Source organism: Anomaloglossus baeobatrachus, chromosome 2 (genome assembly GCF_048569485.1).
Source record: "Anomaloglossus baeobatrachus isolate aAnoBae1 chromosome 2, aAnoBae1.hap1, whole genome shotgun sequence".
Classification (NCBI taxonomy): domain Eukaryota; kingdom Metazoa; phylum Chordata; class Amphibia; order Anura; family Aromobatidae; genus Anomaloglossus; species Anomaloglossus baeobatrachus.
Window position 1 is genome coordinate 345,273,434 of NC_134354.1, and position 14,479 is coordinate 345,287,912.

The window sequence follows — 14,479 nt, forward strand, 5'->3', positions numbered from 1 at the left end:
AAGGGAGTTATTTTTGTAGCATCATGTTAGTTTCTTTCGAGGTAACATATTCCCCCAAACAGTATTAACCTGCAGATAAAGAGTTAAGCTGCAGGATAAGGGCTCATTCAGACATCCATTCCGTTTGTCCTGGTCAGTTCCTGTTTTTTTGCAGACCTACTGACAAGACCATCTTTTCAACGTCTTTTGTGTAGGATCGGATGGCGCACGGAAACACATCGGAGTCCGTATGTCTATTCCGTTATTATGGAACATGTCCTATATTATTTCGTAATTGTGCACCGTAACACAAGTCAATAGGTTCGCAAAATCCCCGGAAGCCACACTGAAGCACTTCTGTGTGGCTTCCGTCAGGTGCCCCTGCAGTCTGTGTTAAATTCCCCTGCCAGCCTAGCAGCTGCTCGCACTGCAGTGTGCGAGCAGGCGCTGGGATGACAAGCACTGCCGTTAGGAGGTTCGGAAAGTACATTACCTGCGGTCATGAAGTCTGATGTACTCCTGATGTCCACGCTCGTCACTGACTTCCATGCCCACCGCGTTCTCACATCAAGTCTCGTGAGCGGCCCGAGACTGACAAGCGGTGACGTCACGTGCAGCTCACGATACTTCACTTGTGAACACGGCTGACGATGGAAGTCAGTGGCGAGCGGTGGCATCAGTTCAGCAGAGTTAATCACCGCAGGTAACATACCTAGCTAAGCTCATAACGTCTGTGCTCGTTATGCCTTGCAGTGACCTGAGCTGACCTAATGTTAGCTCAGGTCATTGCACTGCTCTCCCAGCCGATGGGGAACATTCTGTTCTTCATTGACTGGGACAGTGCGTATGGATCATCGTGCGACCTCCTTGTTGGCTTACGCCGGACCCGGATTTGATTTTTCTTTCCAATAAATTGTGAAAGAGGGAATGTGTTGGCAAGTGTTTTTTCAAATAAAAATTGGTCTTTTTTTTCTTCTTATTACTGACTGGGTTAGTGACGTTGGGTATCTGATAGATGCCGTGACATCACTAATACCAGGGCTTGATGCCAGGTTACATTACACAGCTGGTATCAACCCCATATATTACCCCATTTGCTACCACACCAGAGCAACGAGATGACCTGGGTCAAAGCACCAGGATTAGCACATCTAATGGATGCACCATTTCTGGGGCAGCTTTGGCCTGCTATTTTTAGGCTGGGGAGTGTACAATTACTGTGGACCTCCCTAGTCTGAGAATACCAGACCACAGCTGTCCACATTTTTTGTTTTGAATTATTTAATTTAAAACAGGAGCGTGGTGTGCTCTCTGTTTTGTATCATCAGCCAAGGTGAAGATGTCGAAAAATGACTGCAGCCTATTTTCACAGAATATTACCAATCATTGGTAACCAGCATTAATCAAAGCAAGTCAGCTAGTGTAAATGCATTATTAGTAGTGATGGGCGTGCAGTACTGTGTGTGATACTTGTAATGATGAGTGAACAATGCGAAGCTCAAATGCTCCTTAATGTAGCTAAGCAGGTCAGACGCTTTAGAAGGGCTCAACTCAACGAGAATAATGAAAGTCAATGACTGGGCAGTTCGGCTCTCTACTCATGGTCATCAAGAAACAGCATTTCTGAGGAAGGGAGGTGTTTTTTTTTGATACTCTACATCTGAAAATGTTGTTTCTACCCTCGGTGAGAGCCATTCGCAGACTGAAAGTGGCTCTCACTGGGGTGCCTGCTCCCATCATTCAGTGAAGCAAGCCTGTGCTTTGTGTACGGTGTTTCATTGACGACACATCCGAGCACCCATGATACTTGGCAGAGTACCCTGATGCTCGGTTAAGTACTGAGTACACTCACCCATTATTGATTATTAGGGTTCTATCACTTTCACATGGTATACTTGAACAAGCAAAAAAAAGACAAATGTAAAGTTTTCCAAAAGTGCCTCAAACACTTCTAGCCATTTGTTGTAAGACTTTAGTGCAACCCAGCTCCTAAGTGGCTATGTGGTTCTTTTTAAAGTGATGACACTATTTTGCCACTCGCTTATTAATTTATACTTATGGCAGAAATGATTCAGCATGGATTGCACAATGTTCACACCTGGCACTATGAACTTCCACCCTAATAAATTGATGGGTGTGTATTCTGAAACTGGGTGACAAATACCAATCGTGTACTATTTTTCTTGATATGCTAGGTAATCAATTCAAGGCTAGAAATAGTATGTTAGCACATTAAATGAAAGGGAATCTAAATTAGAGTAAGGGGACCACAAATCTGTAGCATTTCTGATCATATTGAGTAAATTAGGTTACATGCATTCTACTCTTTTGCTTCTTGTTGGTTTGTCATGTTTTAAATAAAGCTGCTATGTTTTTGATACTTCCTGGTATTTGGCTTTAATAAAACTTCGACACAGTCGTGTGTGGATTACATATATATTTTTTGTGCATATTCAGAGCAAAAACGCACTAAAAACACAACCTGCCGATCTTGCACATCTGATGCAATTCTATGGCGTAAATCTGCACATAGAACTCATCGTATCTGCAGAGTAGAAAACATTGCAGATTTTTTTAAAACGTACTGCAAGTCAGTTTACGCTGCATTACAAAATAAAAAAGCACAGTGGGCATGAAATTTCTATACATCCCATCCCTTTGCTGGAAATCTTAAGAACCTGCATTTTCTGCGTAGCGAAAATATGCAGTATCAAAAACTCAATCTCAGAACATAACCTAAAGCTTGGTTCGCTTTTAGCATATGGTAAACGATGAGCACTTGCCTCATAGTTTCCATCTTAATCACCAAAAAGAATTCAAATGAAACAACCAAATCTGCTAGGCTTCTGTCTATCTAGACATTGTCTGTGTTTTCAGAATAGAAAAGTGTGGTCGACACCATTGTGTGCATGTCTAAAAAGATGGAACACTGCTGGAACAGAGGCCAGATGGAGTCTAAAGTGATTCCATCTGCCTCATTATATTTAAAGAAATCCATCAGGATTTATTTTGGGGTTTTCACAAAAACCCTGATGTAAGTGATAAAAAAAAAAAAAAAAAAAATTGTATAAACCTCCAAAATGGTACCACTAAAAACATCAACTGATCCCACAAAAAACAAGACTTAAAGGGAACCTGTCACCAGATTTGGTGACTATAAGCTGCGGCCACCACCAGTGGGCTCTTATATACAGCATGTTAGTATGCTGTATATAAGAGCCCAGGCCACTGTGTAGAACGTAAAAATGACTTTATAATACTCACCTAAACGATCGGTGCAGTGCAGACTGGTCAAATGGGTGTCTCCGTTCTCCGGGTGCACCTCCTCTTTCGGCCATCTTTGTCCTCCTCCTTCTGAAGCCTGGGTGCATGATGCGCCGGCATTGAGGTCCTGCGCAAGCGCAGATCAAAGTATTGTAGTGCGCCTGCGTAGGACCTCAATACCGGCGCATCATGCACCCAGGCTTCAGAAGGAGGATAAAGATGACCAAAAGAGGAGGCGCCAGTACCGGAGAATGGAGCCACCCATCCGACCTGTCTGCTCTGCACCGACCGTTTAGGTAAGTATTATAAAGTCATTTTTATGTTCTACACAGCAGCCTGGGCTCTTATACAGCATGTTAGAATACTGTATATAAGAGCCCACTGAAGGTAGCCACAGCTTATAGTCAGCAAATTTGGTGACAGGTTCCCTTTTAAGCATTTTCACCCCACAGGTAGCTCAAAGGCTCTGGAAAAACGACATGGCTCACCACCTCCTTCAAATAAAATCCATTCCTATCTGAGTACTCATATCCCTCTATTTTTAGCTCCTGTGTGTGCCTAAACCACAGTCAGCATCCACATGTTTGGGGTGTGTGTGTGTGTGTGTGTGTGTCCAGTAGCACACGCTAGGCACAATGTATCAGCACTAAGTTGGCATATTTAGGGTATGCGCACATATTAAGTATTTGATACAGAAATTTCTGCACCATTTCTTAGCAGAAAAAACACTGCTTAACCACTTCACGACTGGCAGATTTTGCCCTTTCCGTTTTTTTTCCGCCATTCTTTTTCCGAGAGACGTAACTTTATTTTTCAGTCAATATGGTGTGAGGGCTTGTTTTTTGCGGAACGAGCTGCACTTTTAAATGAAACTGAGTTTTACCATATAGTGTACTAGAAAACGGCAAAAAATTCCAAATGCAGAAAAATTGCAATTGCACTATAGTTTTGGAGATATTTTATTCACTGTGTTCCCTATAAGGTAAAACTGATGTGTGGGTGTGATGCCTCAGGTCAATATGAGTTGGTAGACCCCAAACATGAATAGGTTTACTTTTATCTAAGGGGTCAAAATATCAGGTTTGTGCAAAAAGTGGCATACGTTTTGCGCCATTTTCCAAGACCCTTGGCGGTCTAATTTTTCAGGATTTATGGCTGTGACTGCTTATTTTTTGTGTCTTGAGCTGACTGTTTTAACGGTACAATTTTTGCGTAGATGTTACGTTTTGATCTCCTGTTGTTGCATTAAGCGCAAAATTTGTGGCGACCAAAAAATGTAATTTTGGAGTTCGGATTTTTTTTTCCATTACGCCGTTTACTGATCAGGTTAATTGATTTTATATTTTCAGAGATCGGGCATTTCTGAATGCGGCGATACCAAATGTGTGTTTTTTTTTTAATTTCCAATGGGGCGAAAGGGGGGTGATTTGAACTTGTAGGGTTTTTGTTATTTTTGAAACCTTTTTTTGCACTTTTTTATTTTACTAGGTGCCCTAGGGGACTATAACGATCAGCTGTCTGATAACTCTTCCATATCTGCTGATCACAGCTACACAGCTGTGAACACCAGATATGCTCATCTCCTGTCTCACACAGCTCTCGGCTGGGTGAAACAGTAAATGAATCATGTGAGCCACATAAGTCATCACATGACCCTGTGCTACCATGAAAACCACCAGAAGTCACGTGACTTCCAGTATTGGGCTGTGAGTACGGATATTGACAGCGCCATTTAAGGGGTTAAAAGGTATGGATGAATAGCGATTCTGCTTGTGCCTAGCAGGCACACGTCATCTGTATAAATCAGCTAAGATGTGCGCTCATCTCCCTCCTGCTTCTGGCAGCAGCAGGGGGAGATTAACACTATGACCGCTAGGACGTAACTTTACTGCCCGCGATTGTTAAGGGGTAAAAATGGTTGTGTTTTTGACATGCGTTTTTATGCTGAATTTTCCTCAGTCAATAGTAAGATGATAAATCTGCAGCAAAAAACCTGAAATTGAGATTAAAAGTAACATGTACAGGAAACACTTTTTGGTGGGGGTTTACACAGCCTAATCTTAAAATTCTGTGAAGCATCTCTGGTTTAAAAATGCTAATTACATCCCCAAATTAATTCCTTGAGAGGTTCAATTTTTAAAATCCGGACCACTGGTGGGGGTCTCTGCAAATGCAATGTAGTATTTACAATCTATTCCAGACAAATCTGCAAATCTCTAAATACACTCATCTGTATGCCAGATGCTGTTACATTCTTTTTCTGTCTACTCACATTGAAAAGACTCTATTGCTTCTCTTTCTATAATTATATAGATCACAAGGATGAGCTGAGGTGTGTTTTCTAGAAAAGTCTCCATGAGCCGCATCATACTGATGTCATGGGTGAGGAAGTAAGCGTAATCTTTAAACTGGTCATCCTTTGGGTTCCTGTATGCAGCGAAGCCCACTTCTAGTGAATGTATACACCTGAAAAAACATAGCAAACTGTTAATAAAACAAAGTTCTCTTCCCGCACCTTCATGTTTTCCCTAAACGTTAGCCAAAGAATATGAAAGTAAAATAAAGTTTATTCGCATATATACACTGAACAAAAATATAAACACACTTTATTTTGTTCCTATTTTTCATCAGCTGAACTCTAAGATCCAAGACTTTTACTATACACAAAAAGCTTTTTAATCTAAAATGTACACAATTTTGTCTAAATCTGGGTTAGTGAGCATTTCTCATTTGCCTAAATAATCTATGCAAGTCACAAGTGTGGTATATCAAGCCTAAGCCTGGCACACGGTAACAGGATCGATGAGGACATGTATATACATACAGTGGAGAAAATAAGTATATGATACACTGCCAATTTTGCATGTTTTCCCACCTACAAAGAATGGAGAGGTCTGTAATTTTATCGTAGGTACACTTCACCTGTGACAGACAAAAAAAAAAAATCACATTGTATGATTTTTAAATAATTTGCATTTTATTGGGTGAAATAAGTATTTGATACCATAGAAAAACAGAACTTAATATTTGGTAGAAACCTTTGTTTGCAATTACAGAGGTCAGACGTTCCTGTAGTTCTTGAGCAGGTTGCACACACTGCAGCAGGGATTTTGGGCCACTCCTCCATACAGATGATCTCCAGATCTTTCAGGTTTCACAGCTGTCTCTGGGTAACATTGAGTTTCAGCTCCCTCCAAAGATTTTCTATTGGATTCAGGTCTGGAGAATGGCTAGGCCACTCTAGGACTTTGAAATGCTTCTTACGCTCGGGGCTGTCTCTGGGCTACATTGAGTTTCAGCCCCCTCCAAAGATTCTCTATTGGGTTCAGGGCTGGAGAGTGGCTAGGCCACTCCAGGACCTTGAATTGCTTCTTACAGAGCCACGCCTTAGCTGCCTTGACTGTATGTTTCAGGTCATTGTTATGCTGGAAGACTCATCCATGACCCATCTTCAATGGTGAGCACCATGAACTCCGGGTGCTTCACAGAATTTTAGAACATTAAGCCGTGAAAATAAAAAAAATACATTTTTACCATAAAATTGTTACTTCAACCAGATAATCTTGTAGAAAAAAAGCAATCAGGAAAAAAAGCACCATAAAATTCACTGTGCAATTTCTCCTGAGTAGAACAAACTTTTATTTGAAAAAACACTCCCCAACACATTCCCTCTTTCACCAATTTATTAAAAAAAAATTGCAAGGAAAAAAAAATCTCACTCCTGTCTGCCGTAATCCATTTTGGAGGTGTCACAATGACTCAGTCTTCCAGGATATATTCTGGAAGTGCTGGCACTTCATGTGTGGAGTGTGCTCGCGGTGATCTCAATGAGATTACTAAAGGTACACTTCACAGGGCAGTGTGAACTGCAGTAACCTCAGTGACATCACCATACTGATATCACCGGTCTCACTGTTCACTGAGAAGCTGTCTCTCTGTGCATTGGCCCGACATTTTTACAGAAGAAAAGAAGGATGGGCTGTGGGGGACTCGGTGCTAAAGAAGGTACTGGGGGATGCCTGGAGAGAGTATTTCTCTTCCATTTGACATGTCAGATGGGAGAAAAATCAGAGGAGGTGGATGATTGCAATGGGTGCACAACTCATGCGCTCGCCAATTTTAAAGATCTAAAGCAGGTCGGGTGACCATAGGGGCATTTTGGCTACACCGGGGAAGGACCTTTCTCTTCCATCTGACATGTTTAATCATGTCAGATGGGAAAGAAATTATTTATTTTTTTTGACCGGCGCTGCATTAACTCTTACATGATCGCCGTTATACGGTGTACAATGGAAATCACGTGACTGGGGACCGGAAAAAAATGACCTGGATCGTGATCTCCAGGGTTTCGGATACCCAAGTACCTGAATCCCTGGAGATTTTCCAGCGCTGGGTGGGTGCTATACCCTTTTTTCTGAGTGCTGTTAAAAAGCGGTGCTGAGGAATAAGGCCCCTTAACTTTTGCTGTTAAAAGGCGGTCGTTAAGGGGTTGAAAGACAGCACATAGCACTTGCTGTGAAGGACCGTGTACCATTATTTGCACAATCGGCTTTTACAGCTCTTAATGGACAAATGGCTCGCAAACTTGGTGATTCTCTGGAAAGAGAAAGTATTAGAAAAATAGTGACTGAAGATGCCCTTAGCCAAAAGGAAGATCTTAAAAAGACTGTCAAGAGACTCTTTTATATTTCTTAAAATGGATGTCTGTACTTGTCACAGAGTGAACTATTTTACTATGAACATTCGATTTGTATGTGACGACAAAAAAATTGTTACCAAGACACTGGCAGTATAAGATACTAAAGCACGTCACACGATACAGTTTCTCCAGGCCTTAGTGGAAAACGTTCTGCAAGATTATACACTCAAAAAAGAACAGGTTCTTGCTATTGTAACTGACAATGCTTCACCCATAACTATAACTAAACTGATGAATAAGAATAATGAAGGTGAACAGCAGCTAGAAGAGAACATCAGATTCAGTATGTGTGAGATGGAAAGCCACAGTCCTGTTCCTGTAACTGAGGAACAAACATATTACTACAGGAGAACAGCAAAATGATACTTTAGAATTAGATGATCTGTTGAAGCTGCTTCACAGCTCTCTCCTTTTTATCACATGCGCTGTGTGGTGCACACGCTGCAGCTGGCAGTAAGAGATAGTGAACAAGAAGAACATGCTGGAACTGCTGCCAGAACCCTTAAAATGGCTGGGAAAGGAGCAATTGTAAATCAAACCACTCTGTAGGGCAGCAATAGATTAAGCAATTGCTTGAGCTGAAACCCTTTCTTATAGACATGGTCAACCCTCAGGTAACACTAAATGAAGGTCAATGGACACAGGTGGCTAAATTGAAGGCATTGCTTATCAGCTAATTTACAGTGACTAAAAAAATTATAGGCTGAGGTTAACTCTGGGCAGTTTCATAAAGGGGTGGAAGAACTTGCTGTTTTGCTTTGTCCCAAAGAGGAGGTTTTATTGCAGATGTCATTGCTGCTTCAATGAAACAGAGAGAGACACTGCTATTAGAAAATATAATTCTTCTGGCAACTGTTTATGTGGACCCAAGTATCACGGGTGTGTGACGTGTGACAGACAGTCGTGGTTTCTGGCCATTGAAGGTCACAGCGTCTGGCTGTGCAGAATGTTCCCTGACTTTCCATTGATAGGGATCTTTCCTGCTGGATTCAGCTCTCTCCCTTTTGGACCCAGCAGGAGCTCGACTTCCACCCAGCAGTTGATTGTCAGTATTCCCTTGGTGTTTAAATTCCCCTTCCTTCCTTTAGACTGTGCTGGTGATATTTTCAGGTTGCAAGCAGGTGGTTTGTACTCCTCTGTAGTATCGTTGCTGAAAGCTTTGCTGAACTCCTCCTACCTGTGTCCTCTAATGATAAGTAAGTAGTTCATGCTTTTCCTCGTGTGTCCCCTTTGTGTCTTCTATAGTTATTTAGTGGGGTTGACAAAGAGCTCATCCCATCCGTTCCCTTTTTAGGAACCAGCATTAGGTATACTTAGGTTCTGCACTTATGCGCAAAGCCAGATCCCTGATTCTATCTAGGGTGGTGAGGGACGCAAGGGACCAGCAGTAGGTTCATTCAGGGGTCACTATCTTCCCTCTCCCTAGACATAGGATTTCCCTTTCGCCGTGCACTTGGTACTTCTCTACCTACAAGTGCAAATAACACAATGGAATTGTCAATACAGCCTCAATTTCAAGATGGACAGAGGAAAAACAATATAATGCATTGCCTATAGAAGTAAACTATCATGATTAAAGGCATGCCATGCACTTAAATATCAGCAGCTGAATACTCTCATGCAAATTGGGTATAGATAACCCATATTACCATCCATTATGGGAAGAAAAAAATAATAAGCTACTTCCCTTTGAAGATGCCAAATCGCCTTGCCTCGACGTGTTTCCCCTTTTTATTCAAGGTTCCTCAGGAGGCTGGGGAGCTATAGAAATTCTTGTAGAGATGATCCATGGCTGATAGTCTACATCTTTAGGCCATGCATTATATTGCTTTTCCTCTGTCCATCTTGAAATTGAGGTTGTATTGACAATTCCGTTGTGTTGTTATTTGCACTTGTTCATAGTGTTTTTCTGATAAATATTGGTGTGGTTAATTCTTCTATCCTTGGACTTTTTATAAGCAGCTGAATTGATCTATTTAAATTGGCAGGGTAAAGAAAGGGTAAGCCGACGTGGAACGGGGGCGCCCAAAAATGTATGGTGTCATACCCTCTGTCAGGCAGGAACAAGTTCTCTGGGGTTTCCTAGGGATCCCATAAGTTTAGTTCCTATTTTCCCTCTCTATCGTTGTTGATAGTTATATATATATATATATATATATATATATATATATATATATATATATATATATATATATATATATATATATATATATATATATATATATATATATATATATATATATATATATATATATATAATTATATATATATATATATAACTAACACACACAATTTACTGTGTTGTTATATGGTGAACACTGGGTGTAAAGAAAAAAAAAATATTTCAATAAAGAAAAATTATTTTTTTTTTTTTTTGTAAATTACGTTCCATCTATGGGAACACCCCGCTCAGAGCCATTAAATACAATGATTGTCTGCCGCGCTGACCATGTAAATTAGGACAGCAAGCAACGCCAGACACCGGGAACAGCAGCAACATTCGCCAGTGGACCTGGAAAAGGCGAGTACAGAGCGGTATGTATCTTTATAATTGCAATAAAAGTAACTTTTAATGAAAGAGAACAACTCTTATTACCAATCTACTCTAGCCATTATATTTTGAGGTTTTTACTCTTATTTTATGTGTTTTTGGTGCATAAACAGAGATTCTGCACTTAAAGATGCAATTGTGTTTTTTTTACATATATTTTTTCTGGCTCCTCATAAAAGCCTATACATGCAGTGAATAACAAAAAAAACCACTCCAAAAACCAGCCTATTCAAAAGCGCCTTCAAACACACAGTGGGCAGTTTTCATGCGTCGTATCCACTTTGAACAATAAAACTTTTATACACAAAAAAACCTGCAGCGTTTATGTGGGAACATGGCCAAATATTTCTGATGCTACGTTTCCCTGATATCACTTAGGTGGAAATTCATGAAACTATCCTTTATGTACGTTTAGTCTGCTGGATTCGGCCAGTTAAGGTCTAATGTATCCTATGATTTGGTAATGTGAGATCATTGGGGCCTGCCATTCACTTGAACAAGAAACAATAACGAATAACGTTTGGAACACCATTCTAAGTCTGAACTGGGTGCAAAAAACCTAAAAAAACATCACTATGGGGAGATAAGGTATGCACACCAGTGACTATGTAAGGGGAATACATGGAATAGCAGAAACTGCTGTGTGAATACTGACTTGAAAAATCCAATAGCTATATGAAGAGTGAAAATGTGAAAAATGGAATCTGCATTACTGCCATGAACATATGAATCAAGAGAAATTTAGCTACTGAATTGATCAATGCAATAGAGCCCCAACACTACGCCAAAGTATTTCTCTACGTTGGGGTCCCTAGCTTGTGTGTGTCCTCTCATGCAGTTAAAAAAACTTACCGTGTATGGGAAGCTGAGACCCAGGCTATTTATGCGTATTATATGGATTGGCAATAGGTGTGGTGGGGAGGGTTCACAAACGAAAAACTACTAACAATAACGAATAACGTTTGGAACACCATTCTAAGTCTGAACTGGGTGCAAAAAACCTAAAAAAACATCACTATGGGGAGATAAGGTATGCACACCAGTGACTATGTAAGGGGAATACATGGAATAGCAGAAACTGCTGTGTGAATACTGACTTGAAAAATCCAATAGCTATATGAAGAGTGAAAATGTGAAAAATGGAATCTGCATTACTGCCATGAACATATGAATCAAGAGAAATTTAGCTACTGAATTGATCAATGCAATAGAGCCCCAACACTACGCCAAAGTATTTCTCTACGTTGGGGTCCCTATTGTTAGTAGTTTTTCGTTTGTGAACCCTCCCCACCACACCTATTGCCAATCCATATAATACGCATAAATAGCCTGGGTCTCAGCTTCCCATACACAGTAAGTTTTTTTTAACTGCATGAGAGGACACACACAAGCTAGGGACCCCAACGTAGAGAAATACTTTGGCGTAGTGTTGGGGCTCTATTGCATTGATCAATTCAGTAGCTAAATTTCTCTTGATTCATATGTTCATGGCAGTAATGCAGATTCCATTTTTCACATTTTCACTCTTCATATAGCTATTGGATTTTTCAAGTCAGTATTCACACAGCAGTTTCTGCTATTCCATGTATTCCCCTTACATAGTCACTGGTGTGCATACCTTATCTCCCCATAGTGATGTTTTTTTAGGTTTTTTGCACCCAGTTCAGACTTAGAATGGTGTTCCAAACGTTATTCGTTATTGTTAGTAGTTTTTCGTTTGTGAACCCTCCCCACCACACCTATTGCCAATCCATATAATACGCATAAATAGCCTGGGTCTCAGCTTCCCATACACGGTAAGTTTTTTTAACTGCATGAGAGGACACACACAAGCTAGGGACCCCAACGTAGAGAAATACTTTGGCGTAGTGTTGGGGCTCTATTGCATTGATCAATTCAGTAGCTAAATTTCTCTTGATTCATATGTTCATGGCAGTAATGCAGATTCCATTTTTCACATTTTCACTCTTCATATAGCTATTGGATTTTTCAAGTCAGTATTCACACAGCAGTTTCTGCTATTCCATGTATTCCCCTTACATAGTCACTGGTGTGCATACCTTATCTCCCCATAGTGATGTTTTTTTAGGTTTTTTGCACCCAGTTCAGACTTAGAATGGTGTTCCAAACGTTATTCGTTATTGTTAGTAGTTTTTCGTTTGTGAACCCTCCCCACCACACCTATTGCCAATCCATATAATACGCATAAATAGCCTGGGTCTCAGCTTCCGATACACGGTAAGTTTTTTTAACTGCATGAGAGGACACACACAAGCTAGGGACCCCAACGTAGAGAAATACTTTGGCGTAGTGTTGGGGCTCTATTGCATTGATCAATTCAGTAGCTAAATTTCTCTTGATTCATATGTTCATGGCAGTAATGCAGATTCCATTTTTCACATTTTCACTCTTCATATAGCTATTGGATTTTTCAAGTCAGTATTCACACAGCAGTTTCTGCTATTCCATGTATTCCCCTTACATAGTCACTGGTGTGCATACCTTATCTCCCCATAGTGATGTTTTTTTAGGTTTTTTGCACCCAGTTCAGACTTAGAATGGTGTTCCAAACGTTATTCGTTATTGTTAGTAGTTTTTCGTTTGTGAACCCTCCCCACCACACCTATTGCCAATCCATATAATACGCATAAATAGCCTGGGTCTCAGCTTCCCATACACGGTAAGTTTTTTTTAACTGCATGAGAGGACACACACAAGCTAGGGACCCCAACGTAGAGAAATACTTTGGCGTAGTGTTGGGGCTCTATTGCATTGATCAATTCAGTAGCTAAATTTCTCTTGATTCATATGTTCATGGCAGTAATGCAGATTCCATTTTTCACATTTTCACTCTTCATATAGCTATTGGATTTTTCAAGTCAGTATTCACACAGCAGTTTCTGCTATTCCATGTATTCCCCTTACATAGTCACTGGTGTGCATACCTTATCTCCCCATAATTCACTTGAACAAGGTCATGGTTTCCTTAACCCCTTCAGCCCCCAGCTTATTTTGACCTTACTGACCTTGCCATTTTGCGCAATTCTGACCAGTGTCCCTTTATGAGGTTATAACTCTGGAACGCTTCAACGGATCCTAGCGATTCTGACATTGTTTTTTTGTGACATATTGTACTTCATGAAAGTAGTAAATTTAGGCCGATATTTTTTTGCATTCATTTTTGAAAATTTCAGAAATTTGTCGAAAAATTAGAAAATTGCGCAATTTTCAAAAGTTGAAATTTTATGCCCATAAATCTGAGAAATATGTCACACAAAATAGTTACTAAATAAAATTTCCCACATGTCTACTTTACACCAGTGCAATTTTCAAAACAATTTTTTTTTTGTTAGGAAGTTAGAAGGGGCCAAAGTTCATCAGCAATTTCTCATTTTTCCAACAAAATTTACAAAAAACTTTTTTTAGGAACCACATCACATTTGAAGTGACTTTGAGCGGCCTAAGGGACAAAAAATACCCAAAAGTGACCCCATTCTAAAAACTGCACCCCTCAGGCTACTCAAAACCACATCCAAGAGGTTTATTACCCCTTTAGGTGCTTCACAGGAGTCAAAGCAATGTGGAAGGAAAAAATTAAAATTTACTTTTTTACACAAAAATGTTACTTTAGCCATAAAATTTAGCATTTTCACAAGGGTATCAGGAAAAATTACACCATAAAATGTATTGTGCAATTTCTCCTGAATATACCGATACCTCATATGTGGTGGAAATCACTTGTTTGTGTGCACGGCGGGGCTCGGAAGGCAAGAAGCGCCATTTAACTTTTCAAACGCAAAATTGTCTGGAATCGTTAGGGGACGCCATGTTGCGTTTGGAGACCCCCATGAGGTACCTAAACAATGGAGCTCCCGCACAAGTTACCCCATTTTGGAAACTAGACCCCTCATGGAATTTTTTTTAGATGTTTAGTGAGGTCTTTGAACCTCTGGGGGCTTCACAGAAGTTTATAACTTTGAGCCGTG

The 14,479-nt window shown here is 40.3% G+C and overlaps 1 protein-coding gene across 1 annotated transcript in view; it reads right to left on the bottom strand.

Annotated features, from left to right (window-relative positions):
* XKR8 (XK related 8) overlaps positions 1–14,479 on the bottom strand; it is a 35,970-nt gene that overhangs the window by 2,281 nt on the left and 19,210 nt on the right. The window contains exon 2 of the mRNA XM_075335968.1: positions 5,516–5,709. Within this exon, the coding sequence (XP_075192083.1) occupies positions 5,516–5,709 (194 nt within the window). The remainder of the gene's footprint in view (positions 1–5,515; positions 5,710–14,479) is intronic.